General features: G+C 41.7%; 1 protein-coding gene across 1 annotated transcript in view; it reads right to left on the bottom strand.

Moving 5' to 3' along the window:
• The window catches only part of Ttc3 (tetratricopeptide repeat domain 3), an 85,344-nt gene that overhangs the window by 25,959 nt on the left and 37,663 nt on the right, over positions 1-21,722 (bottom strand). Inside the window, exons 15-29 of the mRNA XM_051191923.1 lie at positions 21,419-21,482; positions 17,854-17,914; positions 17,510-17,594; positions 15,754-15,888; positions 14,879-14,959; positions 12,531-12,643; positions 10,870-10,990; positions 10,215-10,337; positions 9,435-9,536; positions 8,436-8,528; positions 7,895-7,959; positions 6,794-6,930; positions 4,799-5,125; positions 2,408-2,659; positions 545-591 (exon numbers count right to left, since the gene is read on the bottom strand). Of these exons, the coding sequence (XP_051047880.1) occupies positions 545-591; positions 2,408-2,659; positions 4,799-5,125; positions 6,794-6,930; positions 7,895-7,959; positions 8,436-8,528; positions 9,435-9,536; positions 10,215-10,337; positions 10,870-10,990; positions 12,531-12,643; positions 14,879-14,959; positions 15,754-15,888; positions 17,510-17,594; positions 17,854-17,914; positions 21,419-21,482 (1,806 nt within the window). The remainder of the gene's footprint in view (positions 1-544; positions 592-2,407; positions 2,660-4,798; positions 5,126-6,793; positions 6,931-7,894; positions 7,960-8,435; positions 8,529-9,434; positions 9,537-10,214; positions 10,338-10,869; positions 10,991-12,530; positions 12,644-14,878; positions 14,960-15,753; positions 15,889-17,509; positions 17,595-17,853; positions 17,915-21,418; positions 21,483-21,722) is intronic.

Raw genomic sequence — 21,722 nt, 5'->3', positions numbered from 1 at the left:
CTGGCAAACATGACATTTTCTCCTCACTATGGTGTTCTTAACTGAGGAGCTACTAACCCGCCAGAGGGACTAAAAGGCAGCCACAGCCCGCGTGGAAAGCGACTACATGGCATCTGTTTACACCAACAGGGCTCCTGGCGGCAAGCGCCCCAGCGATCCTCTGGAACAAACATTACCATCTTCCGTTCCTCCTTCTAGAGTGCACGTGCATTAACCTGAAGATCACGAACACTGTCTGGACAGGGTCTCACGAAGCCTGGCCTGGCCTTGAAGTCACTATGTAGCTAAGGGTGCCTTTGAACACCTGGTCCTCCTGTTTCGCTTTGGTGAGTGCTGGAATCACAGGCGTGTGCTACCCTGCCCAGTCATCTCTCTCGGGCCTTTGTGCACGCTGGCCCCTTCACCAACTGAACCTCATGTGCAGTCGCCTAGTGGTGAGTCCTCCGCTTGGGTCTGTAATGGTACCTGTGAGGCGAGCACGCACCGGCCCGGCTCCCCTCTGCTCCTCTGTCTAACATAAGGAGCCCGAGGCTCAAGGACTCACCGGCACTTCGTCACTGTCTTGCTTCCGTAGGACAGTACACCGGCTATCTGCAGGAAGAACGCATGTCTGGTGACTCATCGGCACGGTTACGATAGTTCTCACCCAGGCCTATGCTCTTCCTGACACAATTTATCTAACTAAATGAGAACTCAACTACAGAGAGATGCACAGCTTGAATCCAAGCCGGCAAGTCTCCAGTCCCCTTTTGGGGCCATCTGTGACGGGGCACGAGTGTACAGAGATGCCTGGAGCCAACAGTTCATGTTCTGCTACCAAAAGAATAAATAAAGAAAGGGAAAAAAATCCCTACAACTCAGCGTTGCAGAGTCCACAGTGACAAGAGCAGCAAAAATGTCTGGAGATTCCTTCCGGTGGGGATGTGTTGAGACGCCACAAGGCGTGGAGTCAGGGCTGTAACATGCGGGGAACATCAAATCAAGCAAGTGTTTCCCACACAGAGCAGCTACCGTTCCCACGAGTCACTACAGGAAGTATCATATGCTTGGAAGCATACAGGCCAGGGCATGACTACTGTAATAATCTCATTATGGAAAAGAAAACCAGTGAAGGTCGTGGCCCACAGAACTGAGGAACGGACAGATCAATCATTAAGTTTATGTGGACCGGTGACGAAGTAGTTATAATAGTAATAGAAAACAAAAGAGCAAAGACTATCTAAGTTTCTTGACTAACATTTGGATATACAGCAATATGTTCACCAATATGAATATAAGAAAATTAAGCAAGTGAGTTCAGCCATATTTCTTCTAAGGGGCTTTTGGCTATCTGTACAAACCTGTATGGAAGTATGCATGCCTACTTCAGGAGTGTTGGGGTTCCCAATTATATCACTGGTGAAGACACTAAACATCATAATATATAAGACCAATTGATTTCGGAAAGTCTTAACAAATATAATACTCCTTTTAAACAAGGAGCGAAAAAAAAAAAAAAATGAAAATTTCTCAAGTGAGAAAGGCATGTAGCTGCCAGACTTGGTAAGATGGCCACAACTTGAAGGCCTTCTCCTCCACGAGTGCAGGCAGAGCGCCATCGGCAGGCAGCTGTGTGTCAGGTGCACGCCAGAGACACCTGTGCTGCTGGTACTGTGTGGCGGGTTTGTGAATGTAGCAGGGTTTTGCTATTACAAGCATTGAACTGATGACGGTAAGCCCAGGCTATCAAATATGGTATCCCTGTCAGTCAGGAAGGAACATTCTTTTCTAAAGATCAAAACAAGCAAGCAGCTTGCACTGCACTAAACTCTCGGGCACATGGTAGAGCTCCAGGGTCAGCGCTCCTGGCGTACTCAAACACAAAGAGCACAAGGCGTGAACCTCATGCCCAACGATGTAGAGTTTGATGCTAAGAGAAGGGGCAAAAATCAAGCAATTGCAGACGGGAAGCTAAAATTAATTTAGAATATAGTATTAGAATCTTTAAGTAAAGCAGAATCACACAGATCAAATCAGTTCATTACAATAAAGAAAGCCCAGGGGAAGCTAAATAAATTAGCTGCTATCTGGCCTACTCTGCCAAGCTTAACCCTATTCCATTCCCTCCTACCCTAGTCTCTAAGTCCACACATAACTGTCCAATTCTACTTCCACATCTGCAGCTCCCCTCAGACTATCCCTGCTCCACCGATTTCACAGAGAAAGAACCAAAGGCTGGGACCTTATTTGAAGTCCTCAGCATCCTTCCTATGTCCCTTCATTAAAAAACTCTCAACTACTCCACAAAAAATACATTCAACACACACACACACACACACACACACACACACACACACACACACAATCTTAAAATGAGCTAGGTCCTTCATAGGTTTCCTCAACAAATAACATTAGGGATCACACATACCCATCACATCGAAGAACTCATCGAGAGCGCTGTGCAAGGCTGGGAATTTGTCTCTGTGCTCCTCTAGCAGCCATATTAAATAGCGGGCTTCCTTCATTGACGCTGACTCACAGAAGTAATCAAGTTGTTTTCCTTCTATAGAATCCAGTTTATGGCCATATTTCTCATTCCAGAGAAAAGTCATAACGCTAAAATCAAGTTCCTTGAGAGATGCTCCGTATCGAGAGAAAAACGGTCCTGTGGCGTCTAAGCCTGCAACAGAACAAAGCCCAAATCACAGAAGCCAAAACTTCTTCAGCAAAAAACCCAACCATAACATTCCCTGGAAGTAGTTCTGCTTATAGTCTGCTTACATTTTCAGTGAAAATATTTAACTACTTGATAAAGTAGTCAAAACTATCATGCATTTCACAAACAAGACTGAAGAGAGATAGCAATTATAAATTACTTTAGTAGTTGAGGAAGGTGAACTAAACAATTGTATCATGAAAAGATGACGACACTGAACTCCCTTAGAAACATACCATTTTTCACTAATTCTCACTTTATGTCTAATTAAATTGTCAAGATCTTAACAATGTTTTCCTACAAGTATTCCATACCAACTAGATGTCAGTAATACCCAAATCTTCCCAAATGCCTTGCAAAGAACTATGTTGGACAGACTCCTCGTCCAATACCTCCAAGACTTGCTTCTTATCTTCCAACTATCAGGGCTCCTCACCCTCTTCCTCCAACCCCATACACTCCATTTCAGTGACAAGGAAGGCCACTCCTTACTAATGCCTCCAGAGAGCAAAACAAAATTAGTTCACCTTCCCTTCCCACCTCATGGGCGCCTTCCACATAGACCTAGGTGCCAAGAAAGCAGGAGACCATTTCTTAAAACTATTCCGGTGATTCTTCTAGACAAGATCAGGCGATATGAGAAATCTGCATGTTTAAACACGACAATCCACAGCGACACGAACTATACCGTCAATAACAGTTTGAGAGAACTGCCAATGAGACACACTCACATTCCCTGTCCAGTCTGTCCCACAAGTGAATGTAAGCAGACAATGCTAATTCTCTCTCACAATCTATCTCTTCCTCCATCCCGTTTTTACCCATCAAATAAATTGGCTCCTAAATTAAACATGAGCGATTTCACTATATGGGCTCTCATGAGAAGGAAGTAAAATTTCATGAACTGGAAATGATTTCCTTTATGAAGTTAAGTGTGTTTTAGTCCAGGATAGAACAAAAGCTTAAGCTCACTTCGGAACTTAAAACTACTTTGTATCTCCAGAGTAAACACGGATTACATCAAAAGGACCTGGATTTTCCTGCCAGTGAGCCTCAAACAATGCATTTACGACAACAAAACATAGTGCTTGGTCCTCTGGCCTCTGTGGCATAGCCCAGGTAAGACTGCTTCTCCAACTGTTGAATCTATCCTCTGTAGCAAGTAATGTAAGCAGTAACTAATTTGCTCATCTGACAGACAGACTCTTATCTTCTAAGAGTAATTTTCTGGGACCAAAACAGACATAAGCAGACCTAGGTGTCCAGCCTTCCAGGCTCTGCCAAGCTGGATGTCATCAGGTCTGTCGGAGGGTGGGAAGCCCCCCCCCCACCGGTCTGAGAGGTAGTGTTCCCTTCCCTTTCTAGTCTTTATCTACACCTGCTGACTCATCATGCAGGGTCTGGCCAGCCGCCATGCTAGGCATCATCCTAACACTGGCCTCCCAAGGCCAAGAGCATCCTCACCCACAGTTTAACAACCACCCTTGCATGGCCCTGACACAGAGCCTGCACATGGGAACGTTTCCTCAACCTTCCATTCTCCCCGTCAAAGCAGCGGTGTGATTCTGCCATTCACTAGGCAAGTACAGGCACCCAGGGGTCCCGGCAATTAGCCTCTCCCTTTCCCACGGAATCCCTGCAGCCACTGTACTGACAGCAGACTGCACAGTATGCTTTTGTTCGTTTGTGAAGACAGGCTCTCTCTGTAGCTTCTGCGCCTGTCGTGGAACTCACTCTGTAGACCAGGCTCTGGACTCGAACTCACAGAGATCCGCCTGCCTCCACCTCCCGGGTGCTTGGATTAAAGGCATGCACCACCATCGCCGGGCTTACACAGTGTACTTCTGCATCCATTTCCATCTACTTCTGAATAAATTTACACATTCATAAATAGCTCATATATTTAAGCCTTTCTTATTCTCATCTTTCGAAAGACTGTATCACAACCTGTCAAGAGTATAACCCAAAAACACCTGTGTGGGGTGTGTTTATAAATAAGACAGCAAAATAAAAATAAATAAATAAATAAATAAATAAATAAGGATTCATAGGCTTATATTCACCGTTCTAAACAACAGCACTCTAGAATTTAAAGGTACATACCAAAGCTATTAAGTCTCTGGATCCAGGGAGCCAACTTGGGGTCTACCTCTTTAAGCTCGCTCAAAACATGCAGAAATACTCGTGTCTTCACTCTGTTCTTTTCCTGAATCAAGTGGCGGATAACATAGTCTACTGCTTCATGGAGAAAATTTTTGCTAGAAAAACATGTTGTATAGTCTTCTGTGCTCAGAACCTTCCAAGAAAGCAGCTCTTTGAGAAGTGTGGAGGTATTCAGTATTCCAGATTTAATCTTGTCGGCATTCTGCTTTATGCATTGCAGTATTCTGTCATCAAGAAACTGACAACGCTGAACGTTGTCTACAGTTTCTATGGAAAACAAAGATTAAAGGGATAAGCAGGGCTAATTTGCAACTATACAGACTTGCAATTAGACACCGTAGCATGCACAGTGACACAAAGCAGATGGTTTCTGTGATTTTTTTTGTTTGTTTGTTTGTTTCTACCGGAGAGAACACAAAGGCAGTCTCCACTACCACAAATCATGCTGAAACCAGAGGGATCAGCAAATCCAGAGGGCAATGGATAAGCCTTGCCCTGGAAAAACCAACTTTGTGATGGGGTCTCCCCTGCAAGGTTAGGTCTGATTTCTGTTTGTACTGACATAAACAACTGAGCAAAGTTTAAATCTGGAATACACAAATTTAACAGTATCCCGGAAAAGGTGGGACACTTCAAATTAGTAGGACCTCAAGTTCAAGACCCACTCTGGCTGTAAGAGCTGTATCAGCTGCTAAGGCCAGCCTGAGCAACCGAGTGAAGGAGCCCCAGACACAGACAGCAGAGGGCGGGACTCAGCTCTGCTCACTGTACTTGCCAGGTACCTGGGTTAAATCCGCATGCCTGGACTCCCAGAGCAAATACTTACAATCTTCCTTTCACACCGCTACGTATAGCGTTTAAACCTTATTTCCTCTAAAATAAGCTTTCTCCTCTCGAATATTCTAACTCAGACTCACCAACCAAACATTCGATTTAAGGTGCTTGGTCTGTGAGAAGCACACAAAGCCAATACACTGCTGAAAACAATTGACTACGACAGGTAATTTATTTACTTTTGAGGCATTTCCCACATGCTAAGCAGATGGGAAAAAAATCAAACAGCATATGGAAAATATTTCATTTGAGGAATATACAGAAAGTGAGGAAATGCTATTTCAATTCAAAACTGGAAATACATGTGTGAGCTAATCACAGGAACAGGAAAATCATCTGAGACATTTCTGTGCTGCTCAGGAATAAGAACACGAGCATCAACTAAAAGGCAAACCGCCAAAAATGACTTAGACATCTGACTCTCAGAATCCAACAATATATGTCACATTAACCCAGAAAATTAGTAACTTTATTAATGACACTGGGACTCAGATCCACTTGGAACACTGTACAGTGCCCGGTCACCCATGACCACTGGGTACACGTTACAGTGCCCGGTCACACATGACGACTTGGAACATTGTACAGTGCCCAGTCACACATGACCACTGGGTACACATTACAGTGCCCGGTCACACATGACGACTTGGAACACTGTACAGTGCCCAGTCCCACATGACCACTGGGTACACGTTACAGTGCCCGGTCACACATGACGACTAAGCAGCAAGTCAGTTTGCTGCCGCCACTGGAAGAGTGGTTTGCTTAGAGCAAGCTCCCTGGAGTTTTGCTTGAGAGTGAGACTTATCTCAGAGTAGCAGGCTGTATGGGGTTTTGCTTCCTTGAGACTCTTGCTATGTATTCAAAGCGACCCTAAAAGTCAGGGCAACCCTGCTTCCTGAATGCTAGGGATTGCAGGTACGATTCACCACATTGGGAGTACTAAGATACTAACAGAAAAATCTGGTTTTCGGCTATTAAAATGCTAACTAAAAGTAATAACCAATTCAGTAAAAATTAGTATGAGGACATAATATGAATAATCATATTTGTACTCTGAGACAGGTATATACAATTTTCATAATTTGTACTTCTGAATACCTTCTGGCTCTTCCTTTTTGGGTGGAGTGTTTTCTTTTAAGTCTTCTTCCATTCTTTCTTGTGCTAACTTTTTGGCCTCCTGTTTTTGGATCTTTCTCTTCAATTTTTTGTCTTCTTTGAGTCTTAACTTCTCTAGGCTGATAGACATTTCCAATCATTAACAATTTATCTTTGTTATAAAAATCAATGAACCATTTCCCTTTGTCTAGTCCAATAGGTTAACACTTTTTTTAAAAAATTAGAACCTGTCCTACAATTTCTATTCAACACAAAAAAACCTATTGACCTATAACATCAATTCAGTCAAAATAAGAAAGTCATTTCATAAAAACAAGCATCTCGACAAGTAAGTGACATCTAAGGATGCAATAAATGTAAACATATGCATGCTATGTCCAGGTATACAGACAACTGCTTATCAGTAAAAAGTGGTCCGCAGATGACATGTGTAACCTTCCATTTCAAAGCCGTCTCTCATAATAGACCAATAACGTCCGGCCACATGATTCACTGGTTGATGTGGCTACAGTGAAATATTTCCAAAAATAATCAGGTCCATCTTTTCTTTTGTTTTTGTTGGTTACAAGTAATACAAACGAGAGAGAGAAGAGTTATTTTTCAGAAAGAAAAACAAGAAACAGGACCAGAAAGAAAAGAAGGAAGGACTGGAATTATTTGGTCTGAACAAAGATGCATAGGGGTAAATAGTTTGCATAACACATTGAGAATTTCAAGGTAAGGACTAGCTATTGTTTCAAAATGTTTGCTGAAGGGATGAAAGCTGTTTTAAATACTTTGGAATTAAAGCTAAAACAACCAGAATAAATATACCATTTCTGCCTAAGTGCCAAATCTGTAATCAAACATAACATCACAACATGAAGTGCCATAGTTTTACTCATAAATCACTAATGACTGTTGTTCAAGATTTTAGTACTTAACCATCCCAAGCAAGTTCATTTTAGTTTTAAATATGTGTAAAAATCATTTCCGGTATTTACTTTGTGTGCAACTTAAACAGAATAATTCATACATCTGCGCTTAATATAATTATATTTTCTGAGACATCATAAAACTATTGTCTGATGTGAAAAGTCTTACCTAGAACATTTCTGCTTCAGAATAGGTCTTGAAGGAACTTTTTCTTTTATGACCTTGTGTTCAAACTTTAAATAAAACAAAGACAAAATTTTTCTCACACTCACATGACACAGAGTACCAAAGCACAAGGAATAAATGTACAGTCAGTGCTCAATGCACAGCAGTGCAGACACTACACCACACGGAAGCCCAGAAGGCTGCTGTGAAGTAATTCAGTAAAAAGGAGCAGGAGACACTTCAACGAGTTTTCAAAAACTACAACCAAGCAGACAATCCAGTAAGCTATAAATTGTTAACACAGCCACACACCTATGTAACCCCCAGATTGCAAAGTTCCTGCTGCCTAAAAGTCCACATCCCCACCCCTAAAGTTGGAGGGACTTATAAAAAATATAAGCAAAGGGCAAAATCAATAGAACTGAAACGTAGTCCCTCATTGCAATGCACACGCAACAACCCTACATTCTCAATGACAAGATCCACACTACACAACTCCACACATTCAAGCCATGTTTTCAAAGGTGTTAATAATGATACTTACTTCACATTTAACTTGACCACCACTGCTAAAGATGATAATCTTAGAAATGATTCCCTCACAGTCAGGCGTGAGACAAATTCCTTGCAGAAAATCCTTTTTGATTTAAAAGAAGGGGGTTATGCCTCAGCGGGTAAGGTAGTTCATGTGTGCTATCTTACACAAGGCCACGCTAGCCCAGCGTACAGCCTCCTGCAGCAGCCCTACACCGCCACAGAGAGTACTGATGAGCTCCGACTTGCTCTGGTGAAAGCAAAGTGAACGCGCATGGTGTGATCCATGTCTACGCAGCTCAGCCCTTGCATGGAATGGCCAAGGCCCTTCTTTTCTAATGCAGTGCAGAGGACACTACACAAGGGACAGAGAGAGGGAGCCGGACAAGTGGAGAACATACACTAGCAAGGGAGAGCAGAAAGGGACTCCATGGCATTCCCCTCTAGTTCTGTAAAAATCTGCCTCTACCGAACGAGTAATTCCTACTGCTAACGTACAATGCAAAGGTTTCCTTTGGCTAAACCCATACAGATCATATATCTATTTTATGAATGCAAATTAGACAATAAAATATACCTTCTTTCAAAATGTTCTCAATAACTGGGAACCCCCATAGAAATAACATAAAATTTAAGTTGGTTTCTTAAATTTTCGTAAAAAGTAGAGGTTTTGAGACTAATTGTTCATCAGTAGGTTCTGATGACTGACGGGATATTCTCTGGAGAATTAATACCATAGAGCACAATTTAAAATATGGACATTAACTCCAAGCATTGAAACATTTACTTTTGATAACAACGATTTTATAGTCATAGAAAACATAAACACACTGTGTTCTTACCTTGATACTGGTGTAATATAAACTATTCTAATTCTGGCTATAAGGCCCAGGAAAGAATATACATTTCGTAAGGGCTTTACAAAAAAAAAAAAAAAAAAAAAAAAATTGGGAGGAGGGGAATATACAAGCGTAACACATAAATACAAAAATCAAACCTTATGTCTTACCTTGTCAATTTTATCATTAAAAGTTGTTGTTTTTAACTTTTTCCAGCAGTTCATGTGAAATTCTACCTTACAGTATTGGCAACAGCTAATTCGTATAAAACCCTGGAATTAAAAAACAAACAAACATAATAGACAGGCATTTAAAAACATGTCTATATCAATACATTTATAATAGCATACATTGCAATAACTAGAGATGTTATATTCACCATGTAACTAGGCATAATGTTTTCTTATGGAGTAATACGTCTAGCTATAGCATTAAAGAACTTGACATTTTCACTATTACAGCAAGTGCTGAGCAAGCATCATTTCATCTGACCTACTAACTAGACGCAGCAGGACAGGGGGCAGGCACTACCTTCTTAAGTAAACCAATAATTTAATCATTTAGTTATGTGAGAGATTTGCCTTAAATTAGGTCTCCATGGAATAATTCAGACTTCAACGGCCTTTAAATTCTCATATTCAAATTTTACACGTATTTAAAAAGCAACAAGTCAGAGGAAACAATCATTTTACTTCCGACGTTTCTGTGGCTAAAAGAGAAAATGGAGCCAGCGAGCACACTTTCTCAGTCACCAACCCAACGCATGCCATTTAGTTTGTTTACTCTGGCTTTCCATGTACTATAACAAAGACATAAAGGGGTCTAAGGAAATGGGAAAGAAGGGGACATAAAAATGTTACCAAGCCAGAGAACCTGGGATTTCCCATTCATACAGTCCATTCTGAATTAATTCGGAGATGGTTTTGCAAAACAGTAAGCGTATTACTTACCTTAAAGTCAGGATCAGTTAGGTAAATCTGAATTTTGGAATATCCACGGCATTTCTGATAGCAACAAACAGCATCTGGCACGGGGGGAAACTTGCATTCTTCAACAAACTTCTCCAGCATTGTCTAAAAAAAAAAAAAAAAAAAAAAAAAGATAAATATTGTCACAACACTAATGCATCAACAAACATGCCAGTGATTTCGAGAGCCTCTGCCATCAAATGTGATTCCCTAAGAACAAACTATAAATGCTTGCTTTTTTCTTTAGAGAAGGTCAAAATAGGTTTGGGGGAAAATTATCTTTAGATTTCAGTCAACATCTAAATTTTATACTCTTGTAACTATGAAACCCCGGCCCACAATTTGCAGTACTAAGAAATGTCATCCAAGGACTCCAGGAAGCCAGAGTGGACCTTAACCTTGTGCTCATCACTCAAACCCAAACTCCATCTTCCCCATGTGTGAAATAGGAATGCCATGATCGCATCACAGGACTGCTTTAGGAAAACTAACAATAACAGAAGGTGTAAGACTAGCATACAGGAGCATTCAATGCATTCAGCGCTCAGCATTCAGGTGTGTGGATGGAACACGCCACGTATGTCCCCTACACAGATGGACTCTCACAGCCAGAATGAAATGCTGGACAAACAGTTACCTTGATTTTTTCTGGCTTAGATTCTTCAATAATCACATTACTTGTGGGCCAAGTTAGAATCCCAGGGAGACGATAAACCAAGGTCTTTGCCTTTTCAAAGTGATTGAGGGCTTCAAGAAACCTAAAGTCACAATTGGGGAGACAGAAAATATCAAGAGACCTGATGTAGTATTTTACTCCGCAGTAAAGTTCACCAAGACCACAAATATACTAGAAAGACCATACACGATAAATCAATAGAGACAAATATTCAATGTAATGTATTTCCTTGTTAGAAACTAAGACAGTGAATCCCAGCACTAGGGAGGCAGACCTCAGAGACTTTGAGGCCGCCTGGTCTATAGAGTGAGCTCCAGGAGAGCCAGGACTGTTGCAGAGAAACCCTGTCTAACACATACACACACACACACACACCCTAAGACATAGTTGCTACTTCCTGTTGCAGTAATGTAAATGAGGCACTTGTCTGTCCTGGAATCCCCTACATACCTGATCCCACCCAGACAGTAACTAGAAACTAAAAGAACTTTCTTTTTAGTCTGAAAAATATGCAAAGACGTTGTGGCATATGCTAAGATAGAGAGCTCAAGACTATCATAAAACTTCCTCTAAACAGTAAAAGATGTAAGGTTAATTAGGTATTAAGAATGATATCCAATTACCAATAGTAACTTTTGTTTTCTATAAAACAACCTAACACGTCCACCACTCTGACTGCAAGGGTGCGAACACACTGTCTTCAGTCCTAAGCCATTACGTGGTTCTCTCAGACAAGACGGAAAGAACAGCTACGCAGCAAACAAGAGCAGGCTCCCTCCAGTACAGGGGGTGGAGAGCTGCTCCGTGGCTAACGGTAGTCTCTGAATGTGTGCCTTCTCTTACCCCGTATGCTTTCAGTTGCCAGCCCCTTGAGTAAATCACCGCTATGACGGCAAACCCATCCCAGGGTCTCGGTAAACGGCAAAGTATGTGTTGCGCTATGATTGTGGGGCTCTTAGTGAAAGTGGCCGCACAGGCTCACAGGGAGAGGTACCGTTGGGAGGTGTTGCTGTGTCCATAAGAAGTTGCTTGGGTATGAATGTACATGGGTTCTTGGGATAATTTTTTTTCCCCTGTAATATGTAAAATGTTTAGTCATGTAAGAGTCATGCAAAATGTGTTCTGTGTGTGTGTGTGTGTTTATGGTTTGTTTTGTACTCATTGTAATCATTTACTTGAAAAACAGAAGGCAACCAAACTGTACTTTTTATATTGCCTGAAAGATTTTGCTGGGGTATATAAGGAAAAGAATAAAGAAAGAGTTAAAATGGGCTAGAAGGAAAAGATCAAGAATAAAGAACAGAGAAAACAAAATAAAAAAGGAGAAGTCAGGAAGTATCTATTGAGAGACTATGTGTCTTTTCCCCAACCCCTCAGATAGAAGACTCATAGTACAAGTCAATTCTATGGCTTCCCTTTGAGCCATACACCGCTGGGGGCTGGCCACACAGACAGCAGTAAGTATTAATATGAAAATAGAGGAAGCCACCCATCATCAATCTCTAGCCTACATGTATGCACACATATACTCTCCTAGAAACCCACAACTGACCCCCAGTCCCTTCTATAAAATAATCATCACAGCGGCCATCAACCTGTCGCTCACCGTAGTTTCTACTGACCTGTTTTTTTTCAAATATACTTTTCCTATTCCACAGTAGGCCAAGCAGTCAAGGCCCTCATTGGGATAGTGTTCAATAATCCTTTTAAACTGGTTTTCAGCTTCAGACAGCTCCTTCAAAAGCAGGGAACAGTTACTTACGTGAGAGGTGCTTAAACAGACTATCTCAAAGCTGATGCTTCTTTAATGCTTACAAACAACAACAACAAAACCTAAAACCTGTGTCAAAAAGTAGCTTTTGCAAAATTTACCTTTTATAAATTCATTTTCTTATAAATTATGTAAATTTCTGATTAATGTGGCGCCCGTGGAAATTCAAATAACATTAAAACTAATCCTGCTGAAAACAGACTGCCAACCAAAAGACATTTACTCAAATGCACAGGCCTGTTGTTAATACAAGCAGGTATGAATTCATGGTTTGGGTACAGACACACCACAGCAAATATGGTAGCATGCATTTTTCCCTGTAAGAGTCGCGTTCCAACGACATTGCCATGATCCTTTATGGATGAGAAAAGCATTTGTGTTAAACACTACCCCCTGGTAAAGACTTAACCGAACCTGGAGCACATTCTTAGCATCCTCAACAAGGGGAATCTCTGCTTTAAAAAAAACAAAAAGCCTGTGGCTGAAGTAACAGCAACCATATCGCGAGTGAAGAGAGATGGGGCAAATGGGCTTCTAAGTTACTTGGAGGTTTGAAAGCAAAGATGCACACGTGTTCCTGGGGAGCTTTCTGGGAAGGGAAGTGTGAGGAGTTAAGGGACGTGTGTGTGTGTGTGTGTGTGTGTGTGTGTGTGATAAATACAACCAAAGTACACTGTACCTGTACCTGAAAATTCTAAAGAATTAAAATTATTACACTTAATTTTTTGAAAAGAAAACAAGAGGAATACTAGCCTGATGAATTTTTTTTTTGAATGTGTAAATTCTAGTAACACAGATGCAATAAAACTATTTCTTCAGTTTTGATAAAGCAAAACATAATCTACCATGATACAGTTAAAAACACAAAGTCCTATCTCCACCTATCTATTTAAAAAGTGGAGTCAGATGGGAATTAATGGAAGACAATCCAGCGGTCAGTCTCATTACCAACTAGGAAAAAGACCCCAGACACCATGAATCCATGCAAGTCAATCCTACGTTTTTATTTTAAGTAAGTGGTAATTTAAGCTTGCATGTAACCAGGGAAGCTTAGAGCCCAGGTTGGCAGAAAAGGCATACTACATGGGCATGTTACATTTGAGGTCACTCTTGCAGGCATGTCCCATCAAACAAGGACATCTATAAACACATACAACATTATAAAGCTAATACAACTTTATAATATAACATATATAAATAATATCATAACATGTATAATGTATAATATAAAGTCCAATACAACACTATAAAGTTACCAACACATTTTTGAAAACACAATTTCTTGCACAATGTCAAAAAAGTTGAACACATCCACAAGCATTTCAGCATTCAGGAGACTATAAAAGCGAATAATACTCTAAGCAAGCATGCTAGGAACTCGCTGAAGGCGTGTGAGCCATTGCCATCCCAGGGAGTCACACCCAAACCTTAGGGAAGCCCAGCTAAGGAAGCAGTCCATACTGGTGCACTCATCATGGAGACCTAAGCAAGATCATTCTCGCTTCTGATTTTCCAGTGTGACATCACACTGAAGCTAGCATGCTCTTTCCAACCTTCCCAGACCCATTCCACCTTCTATCACTGTAAGCAATGGTACTTGGCATAAGGGTGGTCGAGGTGCTTTTACTATTCCAGACTGCATTCTAAGATAGCCACAAAGAATATAATGGGTTGCTGTTTACAAAACTACACACAACGATGGAGTCGCAATGATGCCCTCCCCCTTGACATTATGTTTTTGAAATGTGCCTATCCTGATATGCTAAACTTTACTCTTACGCGCCTAAAATGGACTCCTAGCAACGGCCAAGTGTAGCCTTTTCCCACCAGGAATATAAATTAAATGTTCTGTCCTTTTTGGAGACAAGATCTTGGCCCACACAGTTCTCAGACTTAGGCCTCTCCTGGTTTTGCCCCCAGAACTGGGACTATAGGCATGAATACCAACCCTGCCAGACTTTCCTCTAAATCAAATCACTCGACAGTTTACACTGTGTTCAGAAGTGGGAAGGATGGTCACAAGTGTGAAGCCAAACTTTTGGGGTGAGGGTTAGACATCTAACGCCTCACCCCAAAACACTAAGTTAACTCAGCCGTCTCAGTCTTTCAAGAAATAAATGAACCAAATAGGAAAACAATTTTTAAATATCTTCCACAATTAATTTCATGTTTCAGTTGGTATCGATGTTAAAGGCTTACCTCGGGTCGTCCTATTCCAAGGAGAGAAACAGCAAGTCCATAGACTACTAGTACATAATTAATCATGGCCAGGTTCAGTTGCTGTCAATAAAAATGCACATTGGTTAGTAACCTGAACATAACCCTGTCCAATCTGCATTAGAATAACTTTCTAGCTACAACAGGGACATGACATCTTACTAACAGAACAAATAAATCAGAAATACATTTTTCAAAATAAGCTGTTCCACAGCGTCTATCTATCTATTTACCACATAGACTCTGAACATCATGAAGCAAATCTTTAACCTGTCAAATGCCAGGGCTTCTAACAGACCTAACAGTGGTCTGGAGTGAACACCCACATGGCCCACTCCAACTGGGAGCGCTACCCGCTTCACACACTGGGAGCAGTCACCTGACCTCACAGGTCTGGGTTACATTAGAGGAGTAGTCACCTGACCTCACATGCCTGGGGTAGAGGAGTCACTGACCTCACGGGTCTGGGGTAGAGGAGTCACCTGACCTCACGGGTTGGGGTAGAGAGGAGTCACATGACCTCACGGTTCTGGGGTAGAGGAGTCACCTGATTCATGGGTTGGGGTAGAGAGGAGTCACATGACCTCATGGGTCTGGGGTAGAGGAGTCACCTGACCTCACGGGTCTGGGGTACATTAGAGAAGGAGTCACCTGACCTCATGGGTTGGGGTAGAGAGGAGTCACTGACCTCATGGGTTGGGGTAGAGAGGAGTCACCTGACCTCATGGGTTGGGGTAGAGAGGAGTCACCTGACCTCACGGGTTGGGGTAGAGAGGAGTCACCTGACCTCACGGGTCTGGGGTAGAGGAGTCACCTGACCTCCCGGGTATGGGGTGTGTACAGCGCTGCAAACTTACCCTGATCTTCTGAGGGTCCAGCCCATTGAGCAGCTCTGTGAAGGCCTGTGCCGCGCTGCGGCAACGCTGCTCTAACAAGGCTGTGTACCCATCCTGGATTAAGCTCCTCAACATCTTCATGATGTTAGCAAAATCCTGGGGGGAAAAAATCAGGAGTCTAAATCTATCACTTGTTTCAAATTTAAGACAGTTAGTTATCAGTAGTAAGAAAAACTTTCAAAAGATTAACGACTGTTATTATTTTGTACGGATGAGAGCAGCTGTCAGTTCATCCGCACGGAAGTCAGCGGACAACTTGCAGGAGCCAGTTCACATTTATAAATGATAGACAAATGCCTAAACTGCCCCTTATCATGAACTTCCTTTCTCAGCAATACACTATTAAAAGGCCCGTGTAAGCATGTTCACCCTATGCCACTCACTTCAGATCTTATTTACCCCTGCAGGCCCAGCACAGTACCATGAAGTTTTAACAACACACCTCTTCATGGGTGAGTTTTGTAGCTGGAACTAAAACAATTAGGACACATTAGAACAAGCTAGCTATGTACTGATCACTCTCAGATTCCTAACAGCTGTTGCCCTGACCTGAAATAAAGCCTTAGTTTTTAGCAAAAGAAAGCTATTTCAAGTCTCAGCTACGGTTATGCTGTACAAAACTATTAGGACGGAAATCAGTAAGTTAAATTCAAGGAAAGACAAAGAAAAAACTAACAACGGTATCAGCAAAGTACTTTCATGCATTCTAACCTGATGATGTATGTATAGAAGTCATCACTGAAATGTATAACTGCGTAAGTTACAAAGTTCCATAGAGTGGAGGGTAAGATCATAGTAAGCCATACATGTATAAGCCAGCCAGTGGGAGAGAAAAGACAAATTCCTAGTGAGCAATGTCACAAAGATCCCACTGGGAACACCTCGGTGCCACCAGAGCAAAAGCTACCTGGTGAGTTCTACCAGATAAACCAAGAGGATCTCCTCTCGAAATACACAAGGAAAAGAGTGGCCTTTTGTATAAACGTGGTGCTTGCTACAGTTAAGATACACAATGTACACAATTTTTAAGATATGATGAGCTTAACAGTCGGAAATACGATGTCCTCCCAAAAATATCCATTCTTGGCTTTGTAGGAGCTGACCCAATTTTAATTGCTTTGTTACTTGAGAAAACAGCAATAGAGCCAGACAATCTTGTTCAGAGTGAGTTCTCCAATGCGGCCCACCTAGGATTCCCAGGACTGGACAGGCCCAATGAGCAGGCAGGACCTTCTTATCACAGACCATTTCCTCATCATAGGAAAGAGCTCCAATACAAGCATGCCTGGGATAAGTCTTCCAGGGTTTCTAGACTTAGTAAAACCAATTAACAGATAACTAAAAGCTGTTAGAAGTTCTAAACAATTAGAAATTAGTTTCAGTCATTAAGATTGGTTATATAGCTCTAAAATATCAGAATTTTTAACTGACCCCCATATTTAGAAAAAATATCCTCAGCCATGTTAATATGCCATTTTCATCACTCTGTGACATAATAAAGTTTACTTTATATATGACATCGATCTGACTCATGTTAAGTCAATCAAACGTTGGCACTAACGATTTTCGGTAGGCAGAATGAAACTAGAAGTAATTAAATCTTACTAAATACTTGAATATTTGAAGTTAGCATTACTATTAAATCTTAGGGAAAACCATTTGCTCTTTCTACAAAAAAAAAAAAAAAAAAAAAAAAGAAAAAAGTCTGTTCTATTACCTGGTGTGCAGCTCTGGAAGACTTTGAAAACTGTTTCTCCAAAATGTTTTTCAAATCCACTGGTAAAGTCACTTGTGCATTAGAACTGAAGGAGGGAAAAAAAAAAAAGGCATATACTGTGAAACATTGCCAAAATAAAGACGTTTCACTTACATAAAGCAAAAAGTATATTACATAAAGAAGAAAGTATATTTACGACACTTACTTCAAATATTGAGTAAACAGATAATGACCGAAGTTCCTGAACAGAAATATTACCAACATGCTGATTCCGCCCCGAATTATAACTGTAAAACCAATGTGGTCGCCATTAAAATCCCTATAAAATTAGAGAAAAAACAAACCTGGGCTTTTCTGATTCATTGTTTCGTGATTTTTGTTTTCCTTTATGTTTTGGAGGCTGACCTGCAAACATAAAAGTATTTGTTCCTGAAACCTGTACACAAAACCTCTAAGACTAGGAGTAAAAAATAAAAATGCATGTTAACTGGACTGCAAAAAAACAAAACAAAGCAAAACAAAACAAACCACCAAAATAAAAAACCCAAATCAACAAAGAACAGGTAAAGTGGAATAAGGAAGTCTGTGAATGCCACTTCAAATAACTGAAGACAAGCTAACGATGGGCTGGGCTGTAGGAATTCATCAGCTAACGATGGGCTGGGCTCTAAGACATTAACGTTGTGGCAGCTGTTGTCTGGGCCTAGGCAGACACACACAGGAAACAGTTACTGCTCTCAGGGAGTCTACAAGTGGACTGGAAGAAACACAAGTCACTTTAGTAACAAGCCATTGCCAAAAGAACAAAACAAAACAACAACAACAAAAAAACCCAAGACACACTAAGTTGCCATTTACATATTAATTCCATAGTCAGTAATTTCTCTCTAACTCACAGAAGGGAGGATAATCACTTTAGCTGGAGTATTTTGGAAAAGCTGTTTGGTTTTGAAGAATAAGCAGGATATGGAAAAACTACTCAACCCAAGACTGGCATTCATTTCAGAAATACTAGCTGCCAGTGGCAGTCAGAAGAGGAGTTGCAGCTCCTGTGGCTGCAGTTACCCATGGTTATGACCTCCAAGGGGTGCTGGGAACTTCCTTTCTGCCGTATGAGCATGGACAAAGCTATGAAACTAATTCTGGGACCTCTCACTTTCTTTGCCTGAATATAAACGCTGATGGATGGACAATATTAAAATTATGTGTAGGTGCTACCTGATAATTTTTTTTTTTTTTTTAAACTTTCAAAGTGTTATCCTTAAAGATACTTCACATGCTGTTAGGTTACATTAGGTAAGAAAATGGCCTGACCTTCCAACAGTCCAAGTTCAACATGTTAACCACATGGAAACTCCTACCTCTAATTAAGTCACTAGGTATGTGAAAACGGGAACTGCAGGCAGGAGAGATAAAAATGACCGGCAGGAGCCAAACCACTGGAAAGAGAAAGCAGCAGACAGGGGAAAGAGCAGAGAGCCATGTGCAGCCACCACCACTGCAAGGCAGCTACAGCCCAACGGGAGCACCGTGAATGGCAGCATGAGGGAGGAGCGTGACTGTTGTGTTTAACAGCCTCCAACCATCAAGGAAGTCTGTATTTCCTTAGACTCAGTTGTAAGAAGCAGAGACGTATACAAATCCACTGTAGTGAGATTTTCATCAGAGTACACCAACAGAAGGAGACACACAAGTACATGGCACACGCATGCTCACATGTCATCCACAGGACAATACATGCAGGTAACACACACAACTAAACTAAGTCATGTTCTCCAAAAGTGAAAGCCCAGCTCTGTGCGAGTCAAGTGTTGAAAACTTAATGTGAGGATGTAGAACCGTCAAAGGAGTGATCAGGTCACAAATGATGTCACACCTTTCTACAAGGCCCTGGTTAGATGCTTCACCCTTCCAGCACGTGTGCAGACAAGAACACAGCCATCTATGAACCATGGAAAGAGCTTCATTAGACACCCGATTTCTCAGCCCACAGAAATACACTACCCATGCTCGTGGAATTTTTGCTATATTATTCTAAATGGAAAAACACCTTTTCTAAACAGGGTAAAATCATCTCTAAACAGTCAAAATTTGATGTTTTGACAGAACAACAAACAGTACTTTTTATATAGAAAAACCAGATCCAAGCTGGGGCAGTGGTGGTGGTGTGACCCTTAATCCCGGCTCGAGTTCGAGGTCAGCCTGGTCTACACAGGGTTCTAGGACAGCCTGGACTACAAAGAAAACCCATCTGTCTTGAAAAAGGAAAAAAAAAAAAAAAAGATAGATGTAAGCCTGGTACGGTGGTTTCTATAATCTTTGTAAACGAGTGAGGCCAACCTTGGCTACAGACTGAGACCCTGTCTCAAAAATTAAAAGGAATTCCTATGGTGTTAAATTTTATGAGGGAGACCAATTAAGGAAAAAATACTTAAAAGGATTCCTATTGTTAGAGAATGGTAAAAACTCTCAATAATGAGAGACAATAGCCTAAGGGAAATTAAGGGGAAACAAGGAAGAGCAATGAGTTTTATCTTTATATTACTTTTAATGCATTTATAAAACTAAATGTATTAAAAATATGAAAGGCCAGAATTCATTTGAAATAAATACCCAATGACCTTTCCCATTTGTTAGTGTGTTCTTGTTCCTGTATGTGGAGGTCAGCATTCAGTGCTGGGAGTCTTCTAAGATGGGTCTCTCCCTGAACCTGGACCTCACAGATTCAGCTAAATTGGCTGAAGAAACCTCCGTCTCTACCTCCCAGTGATAAGTATCATAAGCACACACTGCTACTCCTGTCTCTGATAGGCGTTGGGGGGAATCAAACTCGGGTGCTCATGTGTGTGCAACAATCACTTTACCAACTGTGGTAGTTAACCTTGATTGTCAACCTGACCGGCAAGTTATCATCAGGTATTTTTGTAAAAGACGTTCTTGACCCGGGAGAAGACCCGCCCTTAGTGTGGGCAGCGCCCTCTGGAGGCAGCCAGTTAAAAGGAAATCTGTTTGCCTTCAAGTCAAATGGGCAACTTCAGCTAGTACAGGTATGTTCACTAATATTAGATTGCAGCTTCTTCAGCAACCCAAGGCCATGGGCGACCAGTGGCTTCCAGGGGTCCTGAGGCCTTCAGCTGCAGCTGGAACTGCTGAGGGACAGGCCATGTGGAGACGGACGTTGGAATATGCAGACCTTATCTATCATGTAACTCAATGTGCTCACTTCATTCCACTGTGCTCTGTATACCAACTGAGCATCTTCCTATACCTCAACGCTGTCTTTGCTTTTATAGGTTTATTTCGGGTATACGAGCGTCTTTCCTGCACGCATGCATGCACACCATCTGAGTACCTAGTGCCTGAGCCCCTGGAACAGAAGTTACGGACGGGTGTTAGGAATGAAATCTGAGCCCTCTAGAAGAGCACAGGAGCTCTTCACTGCTGAGACCTCTCTTCAGGCCCCTCAGTGATTTCTAGAAACAACTGCTGCAGTTCAGTCTCGCCAAGCTCCCAGGCGGCAGAGGGGGGGCCTCTGTGTCAGTCACTGTGGGCAATCGAGAGGTGCTACGGGGCTTCAGCTTCGTCTTTCCCCTTACTCCCCTCGTGGCTTCCTGGTCTCCGGCCAACGCCAGCCAGCCACAGCCCTCAGCAGAGCTGAGCCAACATAAGCAGCAAACGTTGTGACCCCTCAGAATCTTGAGCCAAAACAGACCTCTCTTACAGCTAACCTGCACGAGGCACTCAATGTCGCTACAGGGATGAGGAGGTGGACAGCGCATTGTTACTCCTTTCCGGTGTTAAAGGTTACTGAAAGTACTGTCCCGTTAAAAAAAGAACAAAACAACCAAGTGAAGCTTGCACAACTTTCAGGCAGGCTTTGGGCGGGAGCGCCAGTGAAAAGCTACTCACTTGGAGGTGGCAGAAACTCCGGATGACAGTCACAATCGTCTCCCTTCAAAGCCTCATCTGCCACCTGCCCGTGAAAATAACACTAGTGAGATTTGAAAAGCAACAGAGCCAAAGTGTCAGCAATCATATAAGAAACAGAATTTAAACTAAAATATGATAGGATTCACTCAAGCACCTAAAAATACACAGCTGGTTATGAAGCCTAAATGTATGAACAAGCAAACACCATGGTAACTAAACAATGAGAAATCAATGGCAATTCTTGAATGACGTCCCTCTTTCTGACACTTACTGTGAGGCCTGT

The sequence above is a fragment of the Phodopus roborovskii genome, unplaced genomic scaffold (genome assembly GCF_943737965.1).
Source record: "Phodopus roborovskii unplaced genomic scaffold, PHOROB, whole genome shotgun sequence".
Classification (NCBI taxonomy): Eukaryota; Metazoa; Chordata; class Mammalia; order Rodentia; family Cricetidae; genus Phodopus; species Phodopus roborovskii.
Note: the sequence above shows the minus strand (reverse complement) of the source record. Positions and strands in the feature narration are given on the sequence as shown.